The sequence below is a fragment of the Narcine bancroftii genome, chromosome 4 (assembly GCF_036971445.1).
Source record: "Narcine bancroftii isolate sNarBan1 chromosome 4, sNarBan1.hap1, whole genome shotgun sequence".
NCBI classification, from domain to species: Eukaryota; Metazoa; Chordata; class Chondrichthyes; order Torpediniformes; family Narcinidae; genus Narcine; species Narcine bancroftii.
In genome coordinates, this window is record NC_091472.1 from 102,846,041 (window position 1) to 102,863,481 (window position 17,441).

The 17,441-nt window shown below is 41.8% G+C and overlaps 1 protein-coding gene across 5 annotated transcripts in view; it reads left to right on the plus strand.

Annotated features, from left to right (window-relative positions):
* tab2 (TGF-beta activated kinase 1 (MAP3K7) binding protein 2) overlaps positions 1 to 16,020 on the plus strand; it is a 40,540-nt gene extending 24,520 nt beyond the window's left edge. For all 5 annotated transcript variants that reach the window (XM_069932258.1, XM_069932263.1, XM_069932261.1 and 2 more), the window contains 2 exons: positions 11,613 to 11,693; positions 14,153 to 16,020. In XM_069932258.1, coding sequence (XP_069788359.1) covers positions 11,613 to 11,693; positions 14,153 to 14,298 — 227 coding nt within the window. In that variant the 3' untranslated portion in view covers positions 14,299 to 16,020. The remainder of the gene's footprint in view (positions 1 to 11,612; positions 11,694 to 14,152) is intronic.
* Positions 16,021 to 17,441: the final 1,421 nt, after the last annotated feature.

The following is a 17,441-nucleotide window of genomic DNA, read 5'->3' on the forward strand; positions in this document are numbered from 1 at the left end:
AAGAACCTGAGAATAAAAATCCCATAGCTGTCCTGCATGAATAGGCCAATCAGCTCTGTGAACCTGTTTTGTCATTCAATAAAATCCATTGAAGCTTTGGAAGTCATGAAGGTACACAGCAACACTTGTCCGAAGTGAGTAATGTAATGGTGGGGGGGTGGGGGGGGGGGCTATTTAATGATTATAAGCTGTGCTGCAATGAGCATGCCATTTCAACTCCCCTGCATATTCTCTCACCAACCTGTTCACCTATGGTATTCTCCACTGCCAAACTGTAGCTCAAAACAAAACAGAGAACAACACCTTATATTCTGCCTGGGCATTCTATAGCCCAAATGTATGAAGATTGAATTTTCCACCTTCAGTTAAAATGAATCTCCACTCTGTTCTTCCCCCTTCTCTCCAGCCCCTCACCCATTCACATCTCCCTCCTCCTGGTTCCACCTTCTTCTCCCCACATTTCACCAACTGATCTCTCTCTCTCTCTCTCTCTCTCTCACTCTCACTCTCTCCCCCCTTTGGCTCCATTTTATCCAATCTGACCATTACCCCTTCTCCCAGTAATTTTGATTATGTTACCATTATAATCACTTTTTCTATTTACAAGATGCAAGATTATTGTCAACCCACCAATCAACTGCCTCTGTCGCACAACACCCCCCCCCACCCCCTCCACCCTCCCCAACTGTCCATCATCCTTTATCCCTTACTGGCCCATGACAGACAAGTCCCATTCTGTCTGATTATCTCCCCTAGGTACTCTCAGCCTTGATGAAGGATTCTGACTCAAAATATCAACAATTCTTTTTCTTTCATTGATGGTTGTTGGAACCACTTTTTTTTTGCTCCTTATTCAAGTATCTTCAGTCTCTCATGGCTCCTATTGAATAGTAAGCTTGGTTTGAGGTCAAATGGAACATTTGAAAATGGGTAGGTTCCAGCCCAAAGAGATGGTTACAGCCAGATGTGGAATCAGAAATTGGTTTGTTATTGGAGATATTCTGTTCTCTCCAATTTTTTTTTACCACTAAGCCATTGAATAAGGCTTAACAATTCTAACAGCATTGATGAAAGGAAGTTTGGTTGAAATAGTAGTGTTGTGTGGAGCTTGACTTCAACCCTGCAGGCTATTTTATATTGATGCAGATAATAAATTAACCAGAGGCCCAAGATCCTTGAGAGACTGTAAGTATAGCAGTTACACTGGAAAAAGAGAGCTATTACTGGAGTTTCCCTGGCTATGGTTAGCTAGATCTAAAAGAAAGGCATCCCATTGATTTGGATTATGGTGTGATAACATGCCCCACTCTCTAAAGAGGAAATTGAACAGACCCTGGGAACCTTACAAATAAATAAGTCTCTGGGAAAGGATGGTTTCCCCCTGAGTTCCATAAAGAATTTAAAGACTTACTAATACAGTCGTGGGCCATGTGACCGTGTGAGTAAACGGGCTGAATTGCTGCAACATGCAGCCAATCCAAGATGGCGCGGGCTCCCCTTCACTGCCGAGAGTACGGGCTAAGGAACCTTCCGCTTCCCTGTAGTGATCAGCCAGCAGAGAGTGACACTGCGACAAGATGACATCTCTTCTGGATGTTGGAAGGTACGTCACTGGAAGTGGGCGGACCTGCACGGAGACTCTGGGAATTCAAACCAGCAAAGTCATTCTTTGGGTTTACTCTCTCCTCGTGTAGACGTCTCTTTATTTGGTAGCGCTGCCACAGCAGACGCTACATTGGTGTTCCCGGTGGTTCCAATGTTTTGGAACTAGCATTGATCACAAGAAAGTGCAGCAACCGGCTGAATCCACAGTCGCAGTGCCTGTGACCAACACGGTTAGCATACATCTGCCTTTTTGGGCAAGCCAGCCCAGGAACTAGCTACAGCTGGCTGAGTCACAATTCCACATCAGGGGAATTGTTTCAGAGGACACCAAGTTCTGGCACATCATCAGTACCCTGGACACCACCACAGCTGCCAATGTAAGCTCCTTCATAGAAAACCCACCATTGGAGCGTAAGTATGAGCAGTTCCGACGTTTCCTCCTCAACACCCTAGAGCTCAGCCAGACCGAGTGCATCATTAGAATCCTCAACATGCAGGGCCTGGGCGACAGAAACCTCTCCGAGCTAATGCATGAGAAGGTGACTCTGGCAGATGGGCATACAGACTGTTTCCTGTTCAAGGCCCTCTTCCTCTCAAAGTTATCAGTGCACGTATCCTCGGCAGTTTCAGACATGGATTTCAGCGCCCCGTACCTCGTAGCCAAGGAGGCAGATAGGCTGTTCCACACACCACAGCAGAGTTCCCTCCACGTGCAACCAGTCTACACAATCGGCACTGCCACCCCGTCCAGCCCACCAGAAACATCAGCAGTTGCCTGGGCACAGCAGCAATGCAAAGGATGCACAAAGCAGAACAGCAAGTACTGCTACCACTGCTGATGAGGCAAGAACGCCACCTCTTCCCCCGCCAAAATCAACACGGCGATGGGAAACGGGCAGGCTAGCCGCCAATAGTAACCTCAGCAGTTGGCACACAGAAAGGCGTACTCTACCTCAAGAGACCAGAGGACCTAGAGGGATTTCCTTGTCTACACCGGCGTGGAGATTAGCCTCATCCCACCCACAATCTTTGAGGTGAGAAACAACTCTAAGGCTTTCCCCTGCAAGTAGCCAACAGGTCCTCCATTCTCAGCTATGGCACCCGCCTACTCACCATCCATGTCACAGATGCTGTTGTTCAGTGGGAGTGCACCATCACAGCCGTGGGACAGGCACTACTCAGAGTGGTTTTCCTCTGGGCTCACGAACTGCTGGTGGACATGACAAGATGCCAGTTAGTAAACGCCACAACGTTCCAGTCTTTCTCCCTCACCTTACGGAGATGCTCTTTCCTGCCACTGGGAATCCATGCCTTGGATTACACCTTGGAGTACACCTCCTTACTGGCCAACTACCTGGCTTTATTGGCACCGAACTTCCACGACTCCAACCCGCTACACGGCATGGAGCACCACATAGAGACCACCAGCCCCCCCGGTGTATGCATGAACCCAGCGCTTCCCACCAGACAAACTGCAATAAGCCAAGGCCGAGTTTGCTGCCATGGGGATTGTCTGCTGTTCCAACTGTCCGTAGGCCTCCCTGCTCTACATGGTTCAGAAGAGCTCCAGCAGGTGGCGACCGTGTGGTAACTACCGACGTCTAAATGAGGTGACGGTCCAAGATTTTGCCACAATGCTACAGGGCTGCAGGGTATTCTCCAAGCAAGGTGGACCTCGTGAAGGGGTACCACCAAATTCCGGTACACTCCAGCAATGTCCAGAAGATCGCCATCATCACATCTTTTGGCCTCTGAATTCCTAAGAATGTCTTTCGGACTCAAAAATGCAGCCCAGACAGTCCAGCGGCTAAAGGATGTGGACGGCAGGGACCTTGACTTTATCTTTGTTTATTTAGATGATATCCTCATCGCCAGCCCCGATGTTAGTACCCACAAGACTGCCCAAGTACAAGTTCAGCCTGCAAACAATAGACTTCCTGGAGCACCGCATCACCCCAGAGGCCGCTACGCCACTACTTGACAAAGTGGAGGCCATTCAGAACTTCCCTAAACTGAGCACGACCAAAGGACTCAGGAGTTCCTGGGGATGGTCAACTTCTACCATCACTTTCTCCCAGGAGCATCCACCCTCATCCAGCCCCTGTTTGGCCTTGTCAAACTCAGCAAAAGGACACTGCAGTGGACGCCGGAGGCCACAGAGTCTTTCCACACCACCAAGGCAGCACTGACACGCCTGGATCCCACCTCCCCCTGGCCTTCACAATGGAAGCTTCAGACAGAGCGGTGGGCGTGGTGCTAGAACAATGGATTGATGAACACTGGCAACCCCTCACCTTCTTCAGTAAGCTCCTCCGAACACCAGAGCTCAAATACAATGTATTTGACTGCGAATTGCTGGCATTGTACCTGGCAATACAGCACTTCCTCTACATGGTAGAAGGGAGAGAGTTCACTGATTACACAGACCACAAACCAGTGACCTACATGCTGAGCAAGGTCTTAGATCCGTGGTCAGCAATACAACAATGTCACCTCTCCTGTGTGTCAGAATTCACCATGGATATCCACCATGTCGCTGGCAAGGCCAACGTTGTAGCTGATGCGCTGTTCCAGCCCATGATCGCTGCAACCTCGGGAGGACTCAATGTCGCCCAACTCGCCAAGGACCAAAGGGAGGACACAGACGTCCAGGTGTACCAGACAACCATCACCAGTCTGAATATCAGAGACTTCTGCTCCATACCAGGAGAACCGTCCCTGCTGTGCAATATTTCCACTGGGTCCTCAAGGTCGATCCTACCTACGACCTGTTGATGGCGGGTTTTCGACCAGATACATGTCTTATCTCACTCCTCCATAAGGTCCACAATCAACCTGCTCTCGGACAAGTTCATGTGGCATGGACTCTGCCAAGACATTACCCTGTGGGCTCGAACCTACTTACAGTGCCAGTAGGCCAAGGTGCACCGGCACAGACTTTCACAACGCAGGTTTGAACATGTCCACAATTACATCGTCGGCCCCTCCCAGTGAGCCAAGGTATGAGGTATCTGTTCACGATCATCGACAGATTTACCCGCTGGCCAGAGGTGATACCTATGGCTGTGTGCAACACAGAAGTGCACCCTGGCTTTCCTCACCACCTGGGTCCCGACCCACATCACATTGGACCAAGGAGTGCAGTTCACATCTTCCTTTTGGTCCAACCTGGCAAAATTCTGTGGCAACCAGGTCCACCATACGACAGCCTACCATCCCTTGACTGGGCTGAACTGAATGGATGAGCTCCCACGGGTACTCCTCAGGATCCGCATGGTATCGAAGTAGGACCTACCAGCATCATCCGCAGAGATGGTGTAGAGTGCACTGCTTACCATATCAGAGGACCTATATTTCAACCTTCCCCCACCCCTGGCCCACAGACCAGCATGTTAGACATCCTGCACAAGCTGAGAGAGCAAGTGGGTGGACAACCCCCCCCCCCCCCACCACCACCGTCCAGACACAGCTCACCACTCAGCCACGTTCCAGCAGATCTGCAGTTCACACACTACATTTTCGTATATGGAGGTCAGCAAGGGATCCCCCTACAGTGCCCGTACAAAGGCCCCTTCAAGGTACTGCGGAGAGATGATGTGGTGTTCACGTTGGATATTGGCAGCCGACAGGACAGATTTATAGTTGATCGCCTCAAAGTCGCGCACCTGGACTCTGATCCGGCCCCGGACCCCTGGGTCAAGCGGAGAGATAGACCGCCCAGAGACTGTAAGTCAGACCGCTCAGAGAGCGGCAGCGATTCTGGGGGGGGTTAGCGGGCCAAGCGACCACTTGAGAACACAGGCTCCCCTTCACTGCTGAGAAGAAGCCCATGCCTAGCGCCATGTGCAGGCTAAGGAGCCCTCCACTTCTGCATAGTGGCCAGCCAGCTGGAGAGTGACACCGTGATGCGATGATGTCACTTCCGGAAGTCAGAGGTTACGCCACTGGAAGTGGGCGGGCCAGCGTGGAGATGCGGGGAATTCAAACCAGTGAAGTCAGTCTTTGGTTTACACTCACCTTGTGTGGGCATCTCTTTATTTGGTAACGCTGCCACAGCACACGCTACAATACCACTATTAATGGGGGTAGTGGACCAGGCTGCGGGGTCGCGAACTCTCCCGGAATCTTTTTCAACAGTTTTCGTTGTGGTGATACCCAAAAAAACAGGGACCCAACAAAGCCATCCTCATACAGACCCATATCACTACGAAATACAGATTACAAATTAATAGCCAAGGCACTGGCCAACAGGTTGGGTCAGTATCTCCCGAAACTGATAAATCTGGACCAAGTGGGCTTAATTAGGAAAAGGCACTCTGCCAATAACTTTAATAGACTGCTCAACATTATTCATTTGGCACAAAAAAAGCAAGATCCAAGTATAATAGTCTCATAACGGATGCAGTAAAGGCCTTTGATCGGCTAGAATGGCCTTTCCTTTTTTAAAGTTCTGGAAAATTTTGGAATGGGACAAGAATTTGTCAACTGGGTTAAAAACGCTGTACTACAATCCACAGGTAAAAGTCAGTACAAATGGGCAAACATCATCATCATTTCCCCTAGTAGATGCAGTAGGCAGAGAAGTCCTCTGTCGCCAGGGCTGTTTGTCCTAGCATTTGAACCATTGGCAGAGACCATTAGAAAATATCCATTTCAGCTTTGTTTGCGTTCGTGATTGAATCTTTAGCACAGCTGATAAGACAAAATACACAGATACCAAGGTATGAAAGTTTTAGATAAGGAGGATAAAATTAATTTATTTGCTGATGATGTATTGGTGTATTTAATAAACCCAGTTCAGTCACTTTTGTACTTGAAGGAGTGTTTAATACAATATGGATGTCTTTCTGGATATAAAGTTAATTGGGATAAAAGTGAAATATTACCGGTAAGTGAAGGAGATTATTCAGTTTATAAGAATATTATTAATTTGAAGTGGACTGATCGAATTATATATTTGGGTATAATTTTGAATGTTAATTATCAATCTTTATATAAATTAAATTATGCTCCGTTAATGAAAAAAATTAAAACTGATTTGATTAAATGGAAAGATTTACCTATTAATTTAATGGGTAGGATAAGTACAATTAAGATGAATATATTTCCGCGTATACAATATTTGTTTCAATCTATTCCGTATTTACTTGATAAATTTTTTTTTCGAGATTTGAATAAAAGGGTTAGGGAGTTTTTATGGAGGGGTAAATTTTCGAGAGTAGCTTTGAATAAATTAACTTGGAAATATGAGTTAAGGGGACTACGTTTACCACATTTTCAAAATTATTATGAAGCAGCCCAACTTAAATTTATTAGTTCATTGATGGATTTGATACGACCTCCTAGTTGGGCTAAAATTGAGATGGCAAGTATTTCTGAATTTGAAATACATCAATTTTTGTTTAGATGGAATATAAATTTGTTACAAAAATATAATGTGCCTATACTAAAACATTTAATGAAGTTATGGATAAAGAAAAATAAAATGACAGGCTCTAGGGGTAAATTATCGGCTTTGACTCCGTTGTCAACTTGGCCCATAATCAACTTGTTTCTTTTTCAATACATAATCAAAGTTTATTGTATTGGAGATTTAAAGGTGAAAAAAGTTTGGGAGATTGTTTTAAAGAGGGTAAGTTTTTATTTTTTAATCAGATGAGGGAAAGCTTTGGTATTGATAAGAAATTTTTATTTCTTTATTATCAAATTCAATCTTTGGTAAAATGTATGTTCGGTAGAGATATGATTTTACCTGAAATGACTAAATTTGAGACTTTTCTTATGAAGGTACCAGAGAAGGGTTATATTTCATCTATGTATCAAATATTACAGGATGGTATGGATAAAAAAGGTTGGGATAGAGCTAAAATTAAATGGGAAGCGGATATTGGTTTTATTTTTTCTGAAGATGATCTGTTACGATAGTGTAACTAGATTGATAATGCGCGTTATGCAATGATTAATTACAATTTTTTACATCAATTATATTTGACACCTGAAAAATTTTTAAAAATATGGTTTTCATGATTTGTGTTTTAGATGTGGTGATACGGTTGGAACTTTTTTTCATGCTGTTTGGTTATGTATACTTTTTGGAAGAAAATTCAATCGTTTTTAGAATACCTGTGTAAGATTAAAATAGTTTTAGATGCAACAGTATTTTTATTGGGTAGTTTGCAACCTTTGAAAGGTTTGGGATTAGATAAGTTCCAGCTTGCTTTTGTATATTTTTCCGTAGCGAAAAAATGTATTGCTAGGATGTGGAAAGATAAAAATATGATTGATATTAATAGATGGCATAGTGAGATGAAATATTGTTTAATAATGAAAAAAATTACATATGTTTCATGTGATAATTATAATTTTAAAATTAATAAGTGGCTGTATACTCAGAATATTTACATTTCAATTTATATTGATTAGATTTTAAGATGTATATTTAACTTTTTCTTTAATATTCTTTCTTTTTTCTGGCTCTCCATAGGAGAGTTGGCTGAAGGGGGGGGGGTTCTTTCTTATTTCTATATAAAAAAAATGTTTATGTTTAATTGCTGCATATGTCATATATTATTTGTTTTTTGAACGAATAAATAAAGTTTAAAAAAAAAAAGAAAAGATCCATTGACAAAGAGATTCAGAGGGTCAATGTGAGCACAAAATAAACTTGATGGCAGATGATGTTGCACCTGACAGACCTGGGCGGGTCCTTGCCAAAGCTGCTCGCCACACTGGAGGACTACAGTACAATATTGGGCTACAAGGCCAATATCAAGAAAAGTAATATTATGCCACTGAATAAATATGAAGAGCACCAAAAAAAATCAACTTTAGTTGGCAGACAAAAGCCATAATGTACCTAGGAATAAAGATTGATAATAATTTGGAAAACCTATATAAACTTAACTACCCCCCCCCCCCCCCGTGCTTCAGAAGATCGAGGAAGATCTGACGAGGTGGAAGGACCTGCCCATTAATGGGGAGGGTTAACTGCATAAAGATGGTGATGCCAGGTCTTCAATACCTCTTCCAATCCTTGCCAATTCCACTCCTGCAATCTTTTTTAAAAATGTTGAATAGCAACATAAGGAAATTTATTTGGAATGGGAAAATACCCAGAATAGCCTTAAATAAGTTGACATGGAACTACAGCCTGGGAGGGTTAAAATTGCCTGATTTAAAGAAATATTATCTAGCAGCCCTGTTGAATTTCCTCACATCCTTCTTTGAAGAGAGAGAGACACCCACCTGGGTGCAAATGGGATTACATGAAATGAGGGAGAAGATGGTGAGGGATTTCATATACAAATGGGACTCCAAATCAATTACAAAAAAAAGGGCAATTCCATACTGAAACACCTGATCAAAATTTGATACAAAATTATCGAAAGCACGGGGGAAAATAGTGGAAATATTGCCTAACGCACTACTCATTCAAAATGAGATGATGCCTATGAACAAAGGCAACAAAATCTTGGCGATTTGGCACTGATGGGGATCCAATATATTTACAACTGCTATTAAGGGAGACAACTCGTGTCCTTTGAGGAGCTAAGGGGCAAATACAATTTGTCTTTCGAAACCTTTCACTGTTTCCTCCAAGTAAGATCATTCCTGAGGGACAGCTGGGGCCCTGCACTGATCCTGCCTGCACCTAGTGAGGTCGAGAGGTTGCTTCGACAGGGAAATGCACCCAATTTTATGTCAAGAATGTACTCGGTACCGAGGAATGGGAAGAGTTAAAATGGTCTGCTCTAGGAAGGTAGTTTTGACCGACAGAGCATAGGCGATTGAGGAAATGGTCACCAAATCTGCAACTTGTCTCACCAATGTCGAGGCCAAAAGGAGTACCCCAAATGAAGTGAATTAGGTTGGACAATGTTCGTGTGAAGTTCTGCCTCACTTGGAAGGTCTGTTTGTGGCCCTGGGTGGAGGTGAGGGGGAAGAGATGGGAATCGTAATTGCTTTTTTGTCACAATTCCCCCATATTCAAAATGTCATCACTGACCTTTGTCATTACTCGGTACTCCAAGCTGAAAGCCCAAAACAAGAGTTGTATAGATGAAAGGAAAGATGGGAGTCAGAACTGGGCATCACAATTGATGAAAGATGCTGGTCAGATTGGTGCAAGGACTGTGTCTCAACAGTCATTAACTCTAGATATAGAGTGGTTCAGCACAATTTTTTGTACCAGCTCAACCTCTCACCCAAAAAATCCACAAAACAAAACTAGAGGTGCCAGAAACATGCTTCAGATGTGGAGTGGAGCAAAAAACATTTCTTCATGCAACTTGGTCCTGCATAAAGGTAGTCCCATTCTGGCAAGATTTGGCTAACATAACGAAGGTAACCTTCCCGCTGGACCCAACAGTATTATCTACTAGGGAATCTTATGGATATAGACTACAAATTGACCAAATTTCAAAGTCAATTCACATTTATATACCTGGCCATAGCAAAAATAATGCATAGCGATAACCTGGAAGTCTGACTCCCCTCTTCTTATTAGCAAATGGGCTACCGAGATGCACAGCTGTATTCCCATGGAAAAGATTACCTATAACCTTAGGAACCAACATAGCACCTTCATTGGAATATGGCAACCATATCTGGAATATACAGGACTGTAGCCACTCCCCAAGAAAATTAAGAAAAATTAGATTAAGAAAAAGTGCCAACACAAGGGGATGGCCCCATGGTCTCCATGGACACATGGGAAATGCTGATGCCACATTCAACCTCTTGTTTCTTTGTTCTTCTCCATTTCTAACTTTTCTGTTTTATATCACGTCTATTTTTTATTTTTTCTTTGGGGGAGGGTTGGGGGCGGAATGAGGGAGGGAGAGAAGTTATATAAGTAAATCACTGGATAAAAATGACATGGTCTGTAACAACCAATGATGTACCCTGCTGTTTAAAATTGAAAAATCAAAATAAAACATTTAAAAAAATCCATGGTGAAGATACAGCGTGTCAGGGAAGTTGTAAGACCCCAAGGATCAGAGTCATGTTCAAGAGAAATTTTTGACCTATATAAGCACAGCGTTTTTTTTTGTGCTGAGGGAGGAGCAAAAACCTGATTGAAAGATTCATCCAAAGAAATAACAAGTTCACTTGCAGGATTGAAATCTGGAGCTGTGGTGGGTTAGTTAGGACAAAGGTCAGTGATGACATTTTGAATATGGGGGAATTGTGACAAAAAAGCAATTACAATTCCCATCTCTTCCCCCTCATCTCCACCCAGGGCCACAAACAGACCTTCCAAGTGAGGCAGAACTTCACACGAACATTGTCCAACCTAATTCACTTCATTTGGGGTACTCCTTTTGGCCTCGACATTGGTGAGACGAGTTGCAGATTTGGTGACCATTTCCTCAATCGCCTATGCTCTGTCGGTCAAAACTACCTTCCTAGAGCCGACCATTTTAACTCTTCCCATTCCTATAGTGACGTGCTTGTACTTGAGGAACAATTCTTAACTCCTGCACAGCCATAAACCTAATGGTATGAATATTGGTTTTCCTAATTGTAAATAGCCCTCATCTGATTCACTGTTTCCCTCTCTTCTTTATCTATTCCTATACTTGCTTCCCTCTCCTTTCTCCCCTCTTCCCAACTTTTTTCCCCTTTTTATTTATACATATATATATATATAAATTTAACCTATTTTTAATCATAGTCTTGATAAAGGGTTCAGACACAAAACATTGACCTACCCATGGAGGCTGCCTAACCTGGTGAGTTCCTCCAGGAATTCTCTGCTCACAGTCCTGGCTCAATTGGTTGCCAGGATGGGAGATTTTGTAACTAAAACCTTATTGAAATATACTGCTTTGCCTCTTTCAATTGTGTTAACTCTCCCTTCTGCATTTGCTCTATCATCTTCCTGAATGCAAGAAAATATAAAACCAATAAACATGTTAACATGAGAATTCAACATGTTTTAAAATATTAAGTGCAGCATTGGGTGCAACAAGCGTTACATTCTAAACTATACATTTTCTTTCTAGGACCACACTTTAACCCAAGCGCTATTCACAATTTTTATGACAATATGGGATTTCGAGGACCTGTGCCACCCAAACCGAAAGGTAAGGAACTAATTTTATGGACTGATGCTAGTGTTATATTTCTCAAGTTCGTGATGTCCATTGTGCTAAAAGTGGTGGGTGTCATTAGTAATATTTAGGAAAAATTGAATGGATGTTTAATTCTGTTCTGAGAACCCTGCTTTGTGATTTTTATAAATGACATATAAGAGGCGGAAGGATGGGTCAGTAAGTTTGCGGATAACATTAAGGTTGCAGGAGTTGTGGATGGAGCTGAAGGTTGTCGAAAGTTACAAGAGGATATAGACAGGATGCAGAGTTGGGTAGAAAAGTGCCAGATGAATTTCAGTATGAATAAATGTGAAGTGTTGCATTCTGGAAGAACTAAGAGGCTGAGTATGGGGTTAATGACCAGTTACTTAAGAGTGGATGAACAGAGTAAATAAACTTGGGTTTCAAATTCATACATCCCTCAAGGTCGCCATGCAGGTTGAAAGGATAGTTAAGGAACTTTGAGATGCTGGGTTTCATTAATAGGGGGATTGAGTTCAGGAGTAGAGAGGTTATGTTGCATTTCTACAAATCTTTGGTAAGACCACATTTCAGTTCTGGTCATCTCATTAAAGGAAGAATGTGGAAGCTTTGGAGAGGGTGTAGAGGAGATTTACCAGTCTTGTGAGACAAGGTTAGCAGAACTGGGACTTTTCTCTTTGGAGAGTAGAAGGATGAGAGGGGACTTGTTAAACATCTACAAGATTACGAGAGGCATAAATAGGGTGGATAGCCAGCACCTGTTTGCCAGGGCAGGATCAGCAAACACCAGAGGACATGTGTACAAAGTTAAGGGAGGGAATTTTAGGGGAGACATTAGGAGTATTTTTTTTTTTACACAGTGAGTTGTAGGTGCCTTGCTGGGGATAGTGGTGAAGGTTGAAACATTAGGGGCATTTAAGAGACTCTTAGATTGACACATGGAAGAAAAATAGAGGGTTACGGGGTAGGGAGGTTTTAGTACTTTTTTTCAAAGAAGGAATATATGGGTTGGCACAACATCAAGGGCCGCAGGGCCTGTACTGTGCTATATTGCTCTCTGTTCCAAGTCTCTCTGTTAATGTCACCATTTAGCCAATAGTCATTCTTTGCAGTTTTAACTACCAATAGATAAGTCCTGTCAATCCATGAGAATAGATCATTTTAGTTTAGTACAAGGTCACCTTTGTATCTTGTGCTCACTTAATTGACCAAACACACAAACTTACTTTCAGGATGGCTAGTGGGGAAGTTAAACTAGACTTCTGGTGGTATACGTTATCAAAGGTCAAAACCACTTCTCTTGTATGAGAAAAAATACAGTGTGTTGGCAAGTGTTTACTGTTGATATCTTAGGATAACTAATGACCTGTATAGTAGCAGTGTAAAGCTAAGAGATGCAGAGTCTTCCTTTTAAGTTACCTGTAGCCTTTTTTACATGTTTGAACTTTCATTCATTCAAAACCATGCTGCTTAAAACCCAGTCTTTCGTGTTTATCACACTTGTTCATTCCAACTTGTGCTGCCTCTCATATTTCCATAATTGCCCCCAAATTTAAAACAGTTTTCCATAGGTGTTTTTTTTTTCCAATCTTTGGCTTGGCTTCGTGGACGAAGATTTAAAGGACGTGGAGGGGGAGGACGTGGACCTGTCCTCGGGCCTGCGCAAAGGAGCTTTTAGGTGGAGTGCAGTGCGCGCAGTACTGGCCCCACCCTTTACACCCATGGTTCGTGTGCCGTGGCCAAGCAAGCTGGGACGTGGCAGCGAAGTCCTTGGGTCGTAGGTTTTATATCGGAGTGACCTTCTCCTATGCAGGTCCAATCTATTTTCCAATCTATTCAATAAATAACTGTACAAATTATCCTCCAGCTTAAGTTCTCTTTTGTTTGCTCCAACCACTCCCCCCATTTTGCCCTAGAACTGGTATCTCTACCTTCAGTGGTCTTAATTCATTCAGAGCGCCTTCCCTCAACCACTATCTGACACCCCTCTTTTAAGACAGTCTTGGAAATCTCTGTTCTTAAACCAAGCATTTAGGATTTTTAAATTTCTTTTTTACAAGACCAAATGACCTTCAGCATGGTTACAGGCCATTTCCCTGCACTGTGCTGTCCAATGACATCCAGTTAACCCACAATCCCTGGTATGTTTCAAACAGTGGGAGGAAATCAGAACCCCTGAGGAAAACCCACGCAGACACGGGGAGAACATACAAACTCCTCACAGACAGTGTGGGATTTGAACCAAGGCCCCAATCGCTGGCGCTGTAACAGCATCTAACCGCTAAGCGAACCTTGCAGCCCATTCTCACCAAACAATTTCAAATATTTTACCAAAGAAACAGAACAACTCTTGTTTCTAAAGGTAATAAAGAGAGATGTGCTTGAGCAGGAAGTGATGATTAATGGGTAGGAGAAGCAAGTTAAGATGAAATGATTTTCAATGCCTTCTAATGTTTTGTCTCCAACAGAGCAGAAATCTGCAGTTAAACCATCAAAGCCAGTGCCAGATCAAGAGGAAGATGAAGGTGCTCAATGGAACTGTAGCACCTGTACCTTCCTCAACCATCCGGCCCTGATTCGCTGTGAACAGTGTGAGATGCCCAAGCATTTCTGAGCCATAACGCTCCCAGTGAAAGGAGGAATGCCCCAAGAAATAAAGGAATTGTTTACAAAGACTGCAGATGCTATGCTGGAAAGGATTTTGATCTGGACCAGGTTTCTAATGGAGGTTTTTATTACAGCACAGTGGTCTTTGAGATGAAGCACGTAGATTTTGGAGTCTGCAGGTAGTTCCTGGAGCCGGAGCTGATGTTGGATTGGCCTGCGCCAGATGTATTGTTTCCATTTGGGAAGAAGCCACATCTCAATGAACCACTGTCTCGTTGCCTCTCCCTTCTTTCCCAGAACATATTTTAATGAGAAATGCTATGTTTTCAGTACTGAAGATGAGAATGGAAAAAAATGTAAAGTTTGACAAAAAAGAATGAAAAGGAACAGAATCTTCTGAAAGAAAGGCAGAAGGCATTTGAATACCTGCCCTGGAGAAGGACCTGTTGATGGGGTGGGACGGAGTGTGTATGTCAGTAATAAACCTCGCCACTCGGTTCATCTTTCTGCTCCACAACTTTTATAAGAGAAATAGAAAAAAAAATCATGTTGCATAGACTGAATACTCGAGTTACCTACAAGGCACACAAACCTACTCTTTTAAGTTTCCAATACTGAGCCCTACAAATCAGTGTTTCTCCTTTGACTTCCTGTGTGCTCATTTAGCTTAGGTCACCAGAAAGACTAAGGTACAAGACATGGCCAGGAAAATGTCAGCAAGAATTGCTGCTAATTTCTATATGTTGGCTCCTAACCTTCCCCGCAGCCCCCACCCCCCTCCCCCCAACCTCTATCATTTAAACCCTTGTTCTCCCTCCTTTGCTGAAAAGAGATTCAATATTTTCATCTGTTGAGTGCAAATTTGGATTTGGCTGTAATGTTTCCATAACTCAGTCATCTACATGCACTCTCCATTGTAAATTGACACCAGGAATGATATTGTATGGGTGCCATTATTTTAGTGGAGAACACCTAAAATGTGGGCACGGTAACTTGTTTTCTTCTCTGCTCCTGAGTTTCCTGTATTACCTGTATGTATCATGCTTTAGACTTTAGCCAACTTCATTGAGCATTTTTTTTTAGTAAAATCATTCTCGATCAACGTGATACCAATGGGAAGTGAAGCCTTAATTTAACTTAAAGCTATGTATAAAGCAGCTTTCAGTGGCCTTTCTGTACAGCATTTCTATAAATTATGCTCTTGAACAGACCTGCGAATGCAGTTCATAAGACAGTGTGACAGTCATGTGAAAATACTCAGTTTATTATTTGAGACTTGATTTTTATTTTTAAAATGTTCCTGTCCTTATTCTGTAATTATACAGTGCTTTATCACTGCTTTTGAAATGTTGAAAGTGAATTTGAGATCAACAGCTGAGGTTTATAAACAGACCAATAATACTCAGCTGCCATGCTATGTTTCTGTGTAGTCTGTAAGTAATTTGAATTTCACAGATACAATTTATCTTTTAATTCATTTTTTTTTAAAAAAACATCAGTTCCTACGTTCCTGTTATTTATGTTGCTCAACAAATTGACATTGTTGGATAATTGAAAGTTTTCAGAGGAAATATGTTCTGAATTAAGAGTGTATATAAAAACAGTTATATTGTCACATAATGGTTCTGAGCTTCATCTGCAGGTCTAAATGAAAATTGACTGGTTTTACGTTTTATTAATAAAACATAATGGAATATAATAAGCGTGATGCTTTACGCTTTTAATTAGATGCGTTGTCTTTCTGACAAAAGTTATTTATTAAAAATGAATTTGGTTTATATCTTCGGGTTAGTGTACACGACATGAGAGAGATTCCCTATTTACGGTTCTCTTAATATTTGAATTGCTGTCACGTGCATTGGAATCTGGTCATTTGCGTGGCAGAGAATTTGTCATCTGTTTCTGCTTAAATGCTTGAGGTGTACAGTTCCATGTCTTGATGCACTAATATTGGCTACTATGTATGACTGAGTGGGTTTGAGAGCCTCAACTGTAGTACTGGGATAACATTCAAGTGACCCTTTGTTTTGCTTTAGTGTCTGAAGTTTTAAACGTGGCACAGAATATCCTATTTTTTTCTTGCTACAGTTAAAGTATGAGTTGAAAAAATAATAACATTGAATGCCAAAAAAGTCCAGAATATAATATTTTCCACCTGAGTTTTAAAAGAAGCAGATGTAGTTTAGCTGTAATCTTCGAAAGTGTGCACAATCAGAAATTGTTCCTCGAAACTGGAAAATCAGGAATGTAACTGCAGTATTTAAGAAAGATAGTATTTATAATATGAAAATTGTTAGAATCCAAAGCAATTGGACCTTTGGAAAAAGATTGAACTGATTAGGTTATGGATTTATAAAAGGGTCACTTGAACTTTAACTTTTTATAAAGAACTAAAAACATGGAAGAATGTGTATGGATGAATTTATAACTTCTGTCGAACATTTGAAAAGATTATGCACAAGAATCTATTAACTAAAAGAAAAGCAAATGAAATTGAAGGGAAAATTATTGATGTTAAGTTGAAGAATAATGGGTGCATATTTCAAATGAAGGGGATTACATATGGTATTATACATTCATGAATGCCATTGACGAAGAATTGTGGCAAAATAAATGATGAGGACATGAATGTAGAATTGCAAAAATACTTTTGAGTGAATGGGCAAATTGGTAGGTGAATTTCAACCCAGGTTTGTGGTCACAGATTTTATTCAAAGGATGGAAGATCCAGGTAATATATTTTTAAATTATGAGAAGCTGAGGACAATGGAAAACCAAATAGATTTTGTGCCTTGCATTTCACTGAAATGCAAGTTTGATAGAAGAAATAGTTGCAGAAGATCTTGGGACAACAAAGGGCTAGAATTTTAAGGTAAATTTAGAGAGAGCATTTTCCTGGTTGGAACACCTGGTCTTGTAAGAACGATTGTTGTCATGGCATTCTTCATGTTAGACTTGGAAGCAAAGTAGTGTAGACTGATTCTAATTCGAGAGTGTATATACACATTACATGTGTATACCCTGAAGTGTCAGATTTAAGAATTTGAGAGGTATAGACAGGGTAAAACTTAATCATTGGTAAAGGTTAAGAGAGTTAGGTTGGGAAAAAGGAAAATGAAGTAGGAACCATACCAAGCATATAATGTCAAC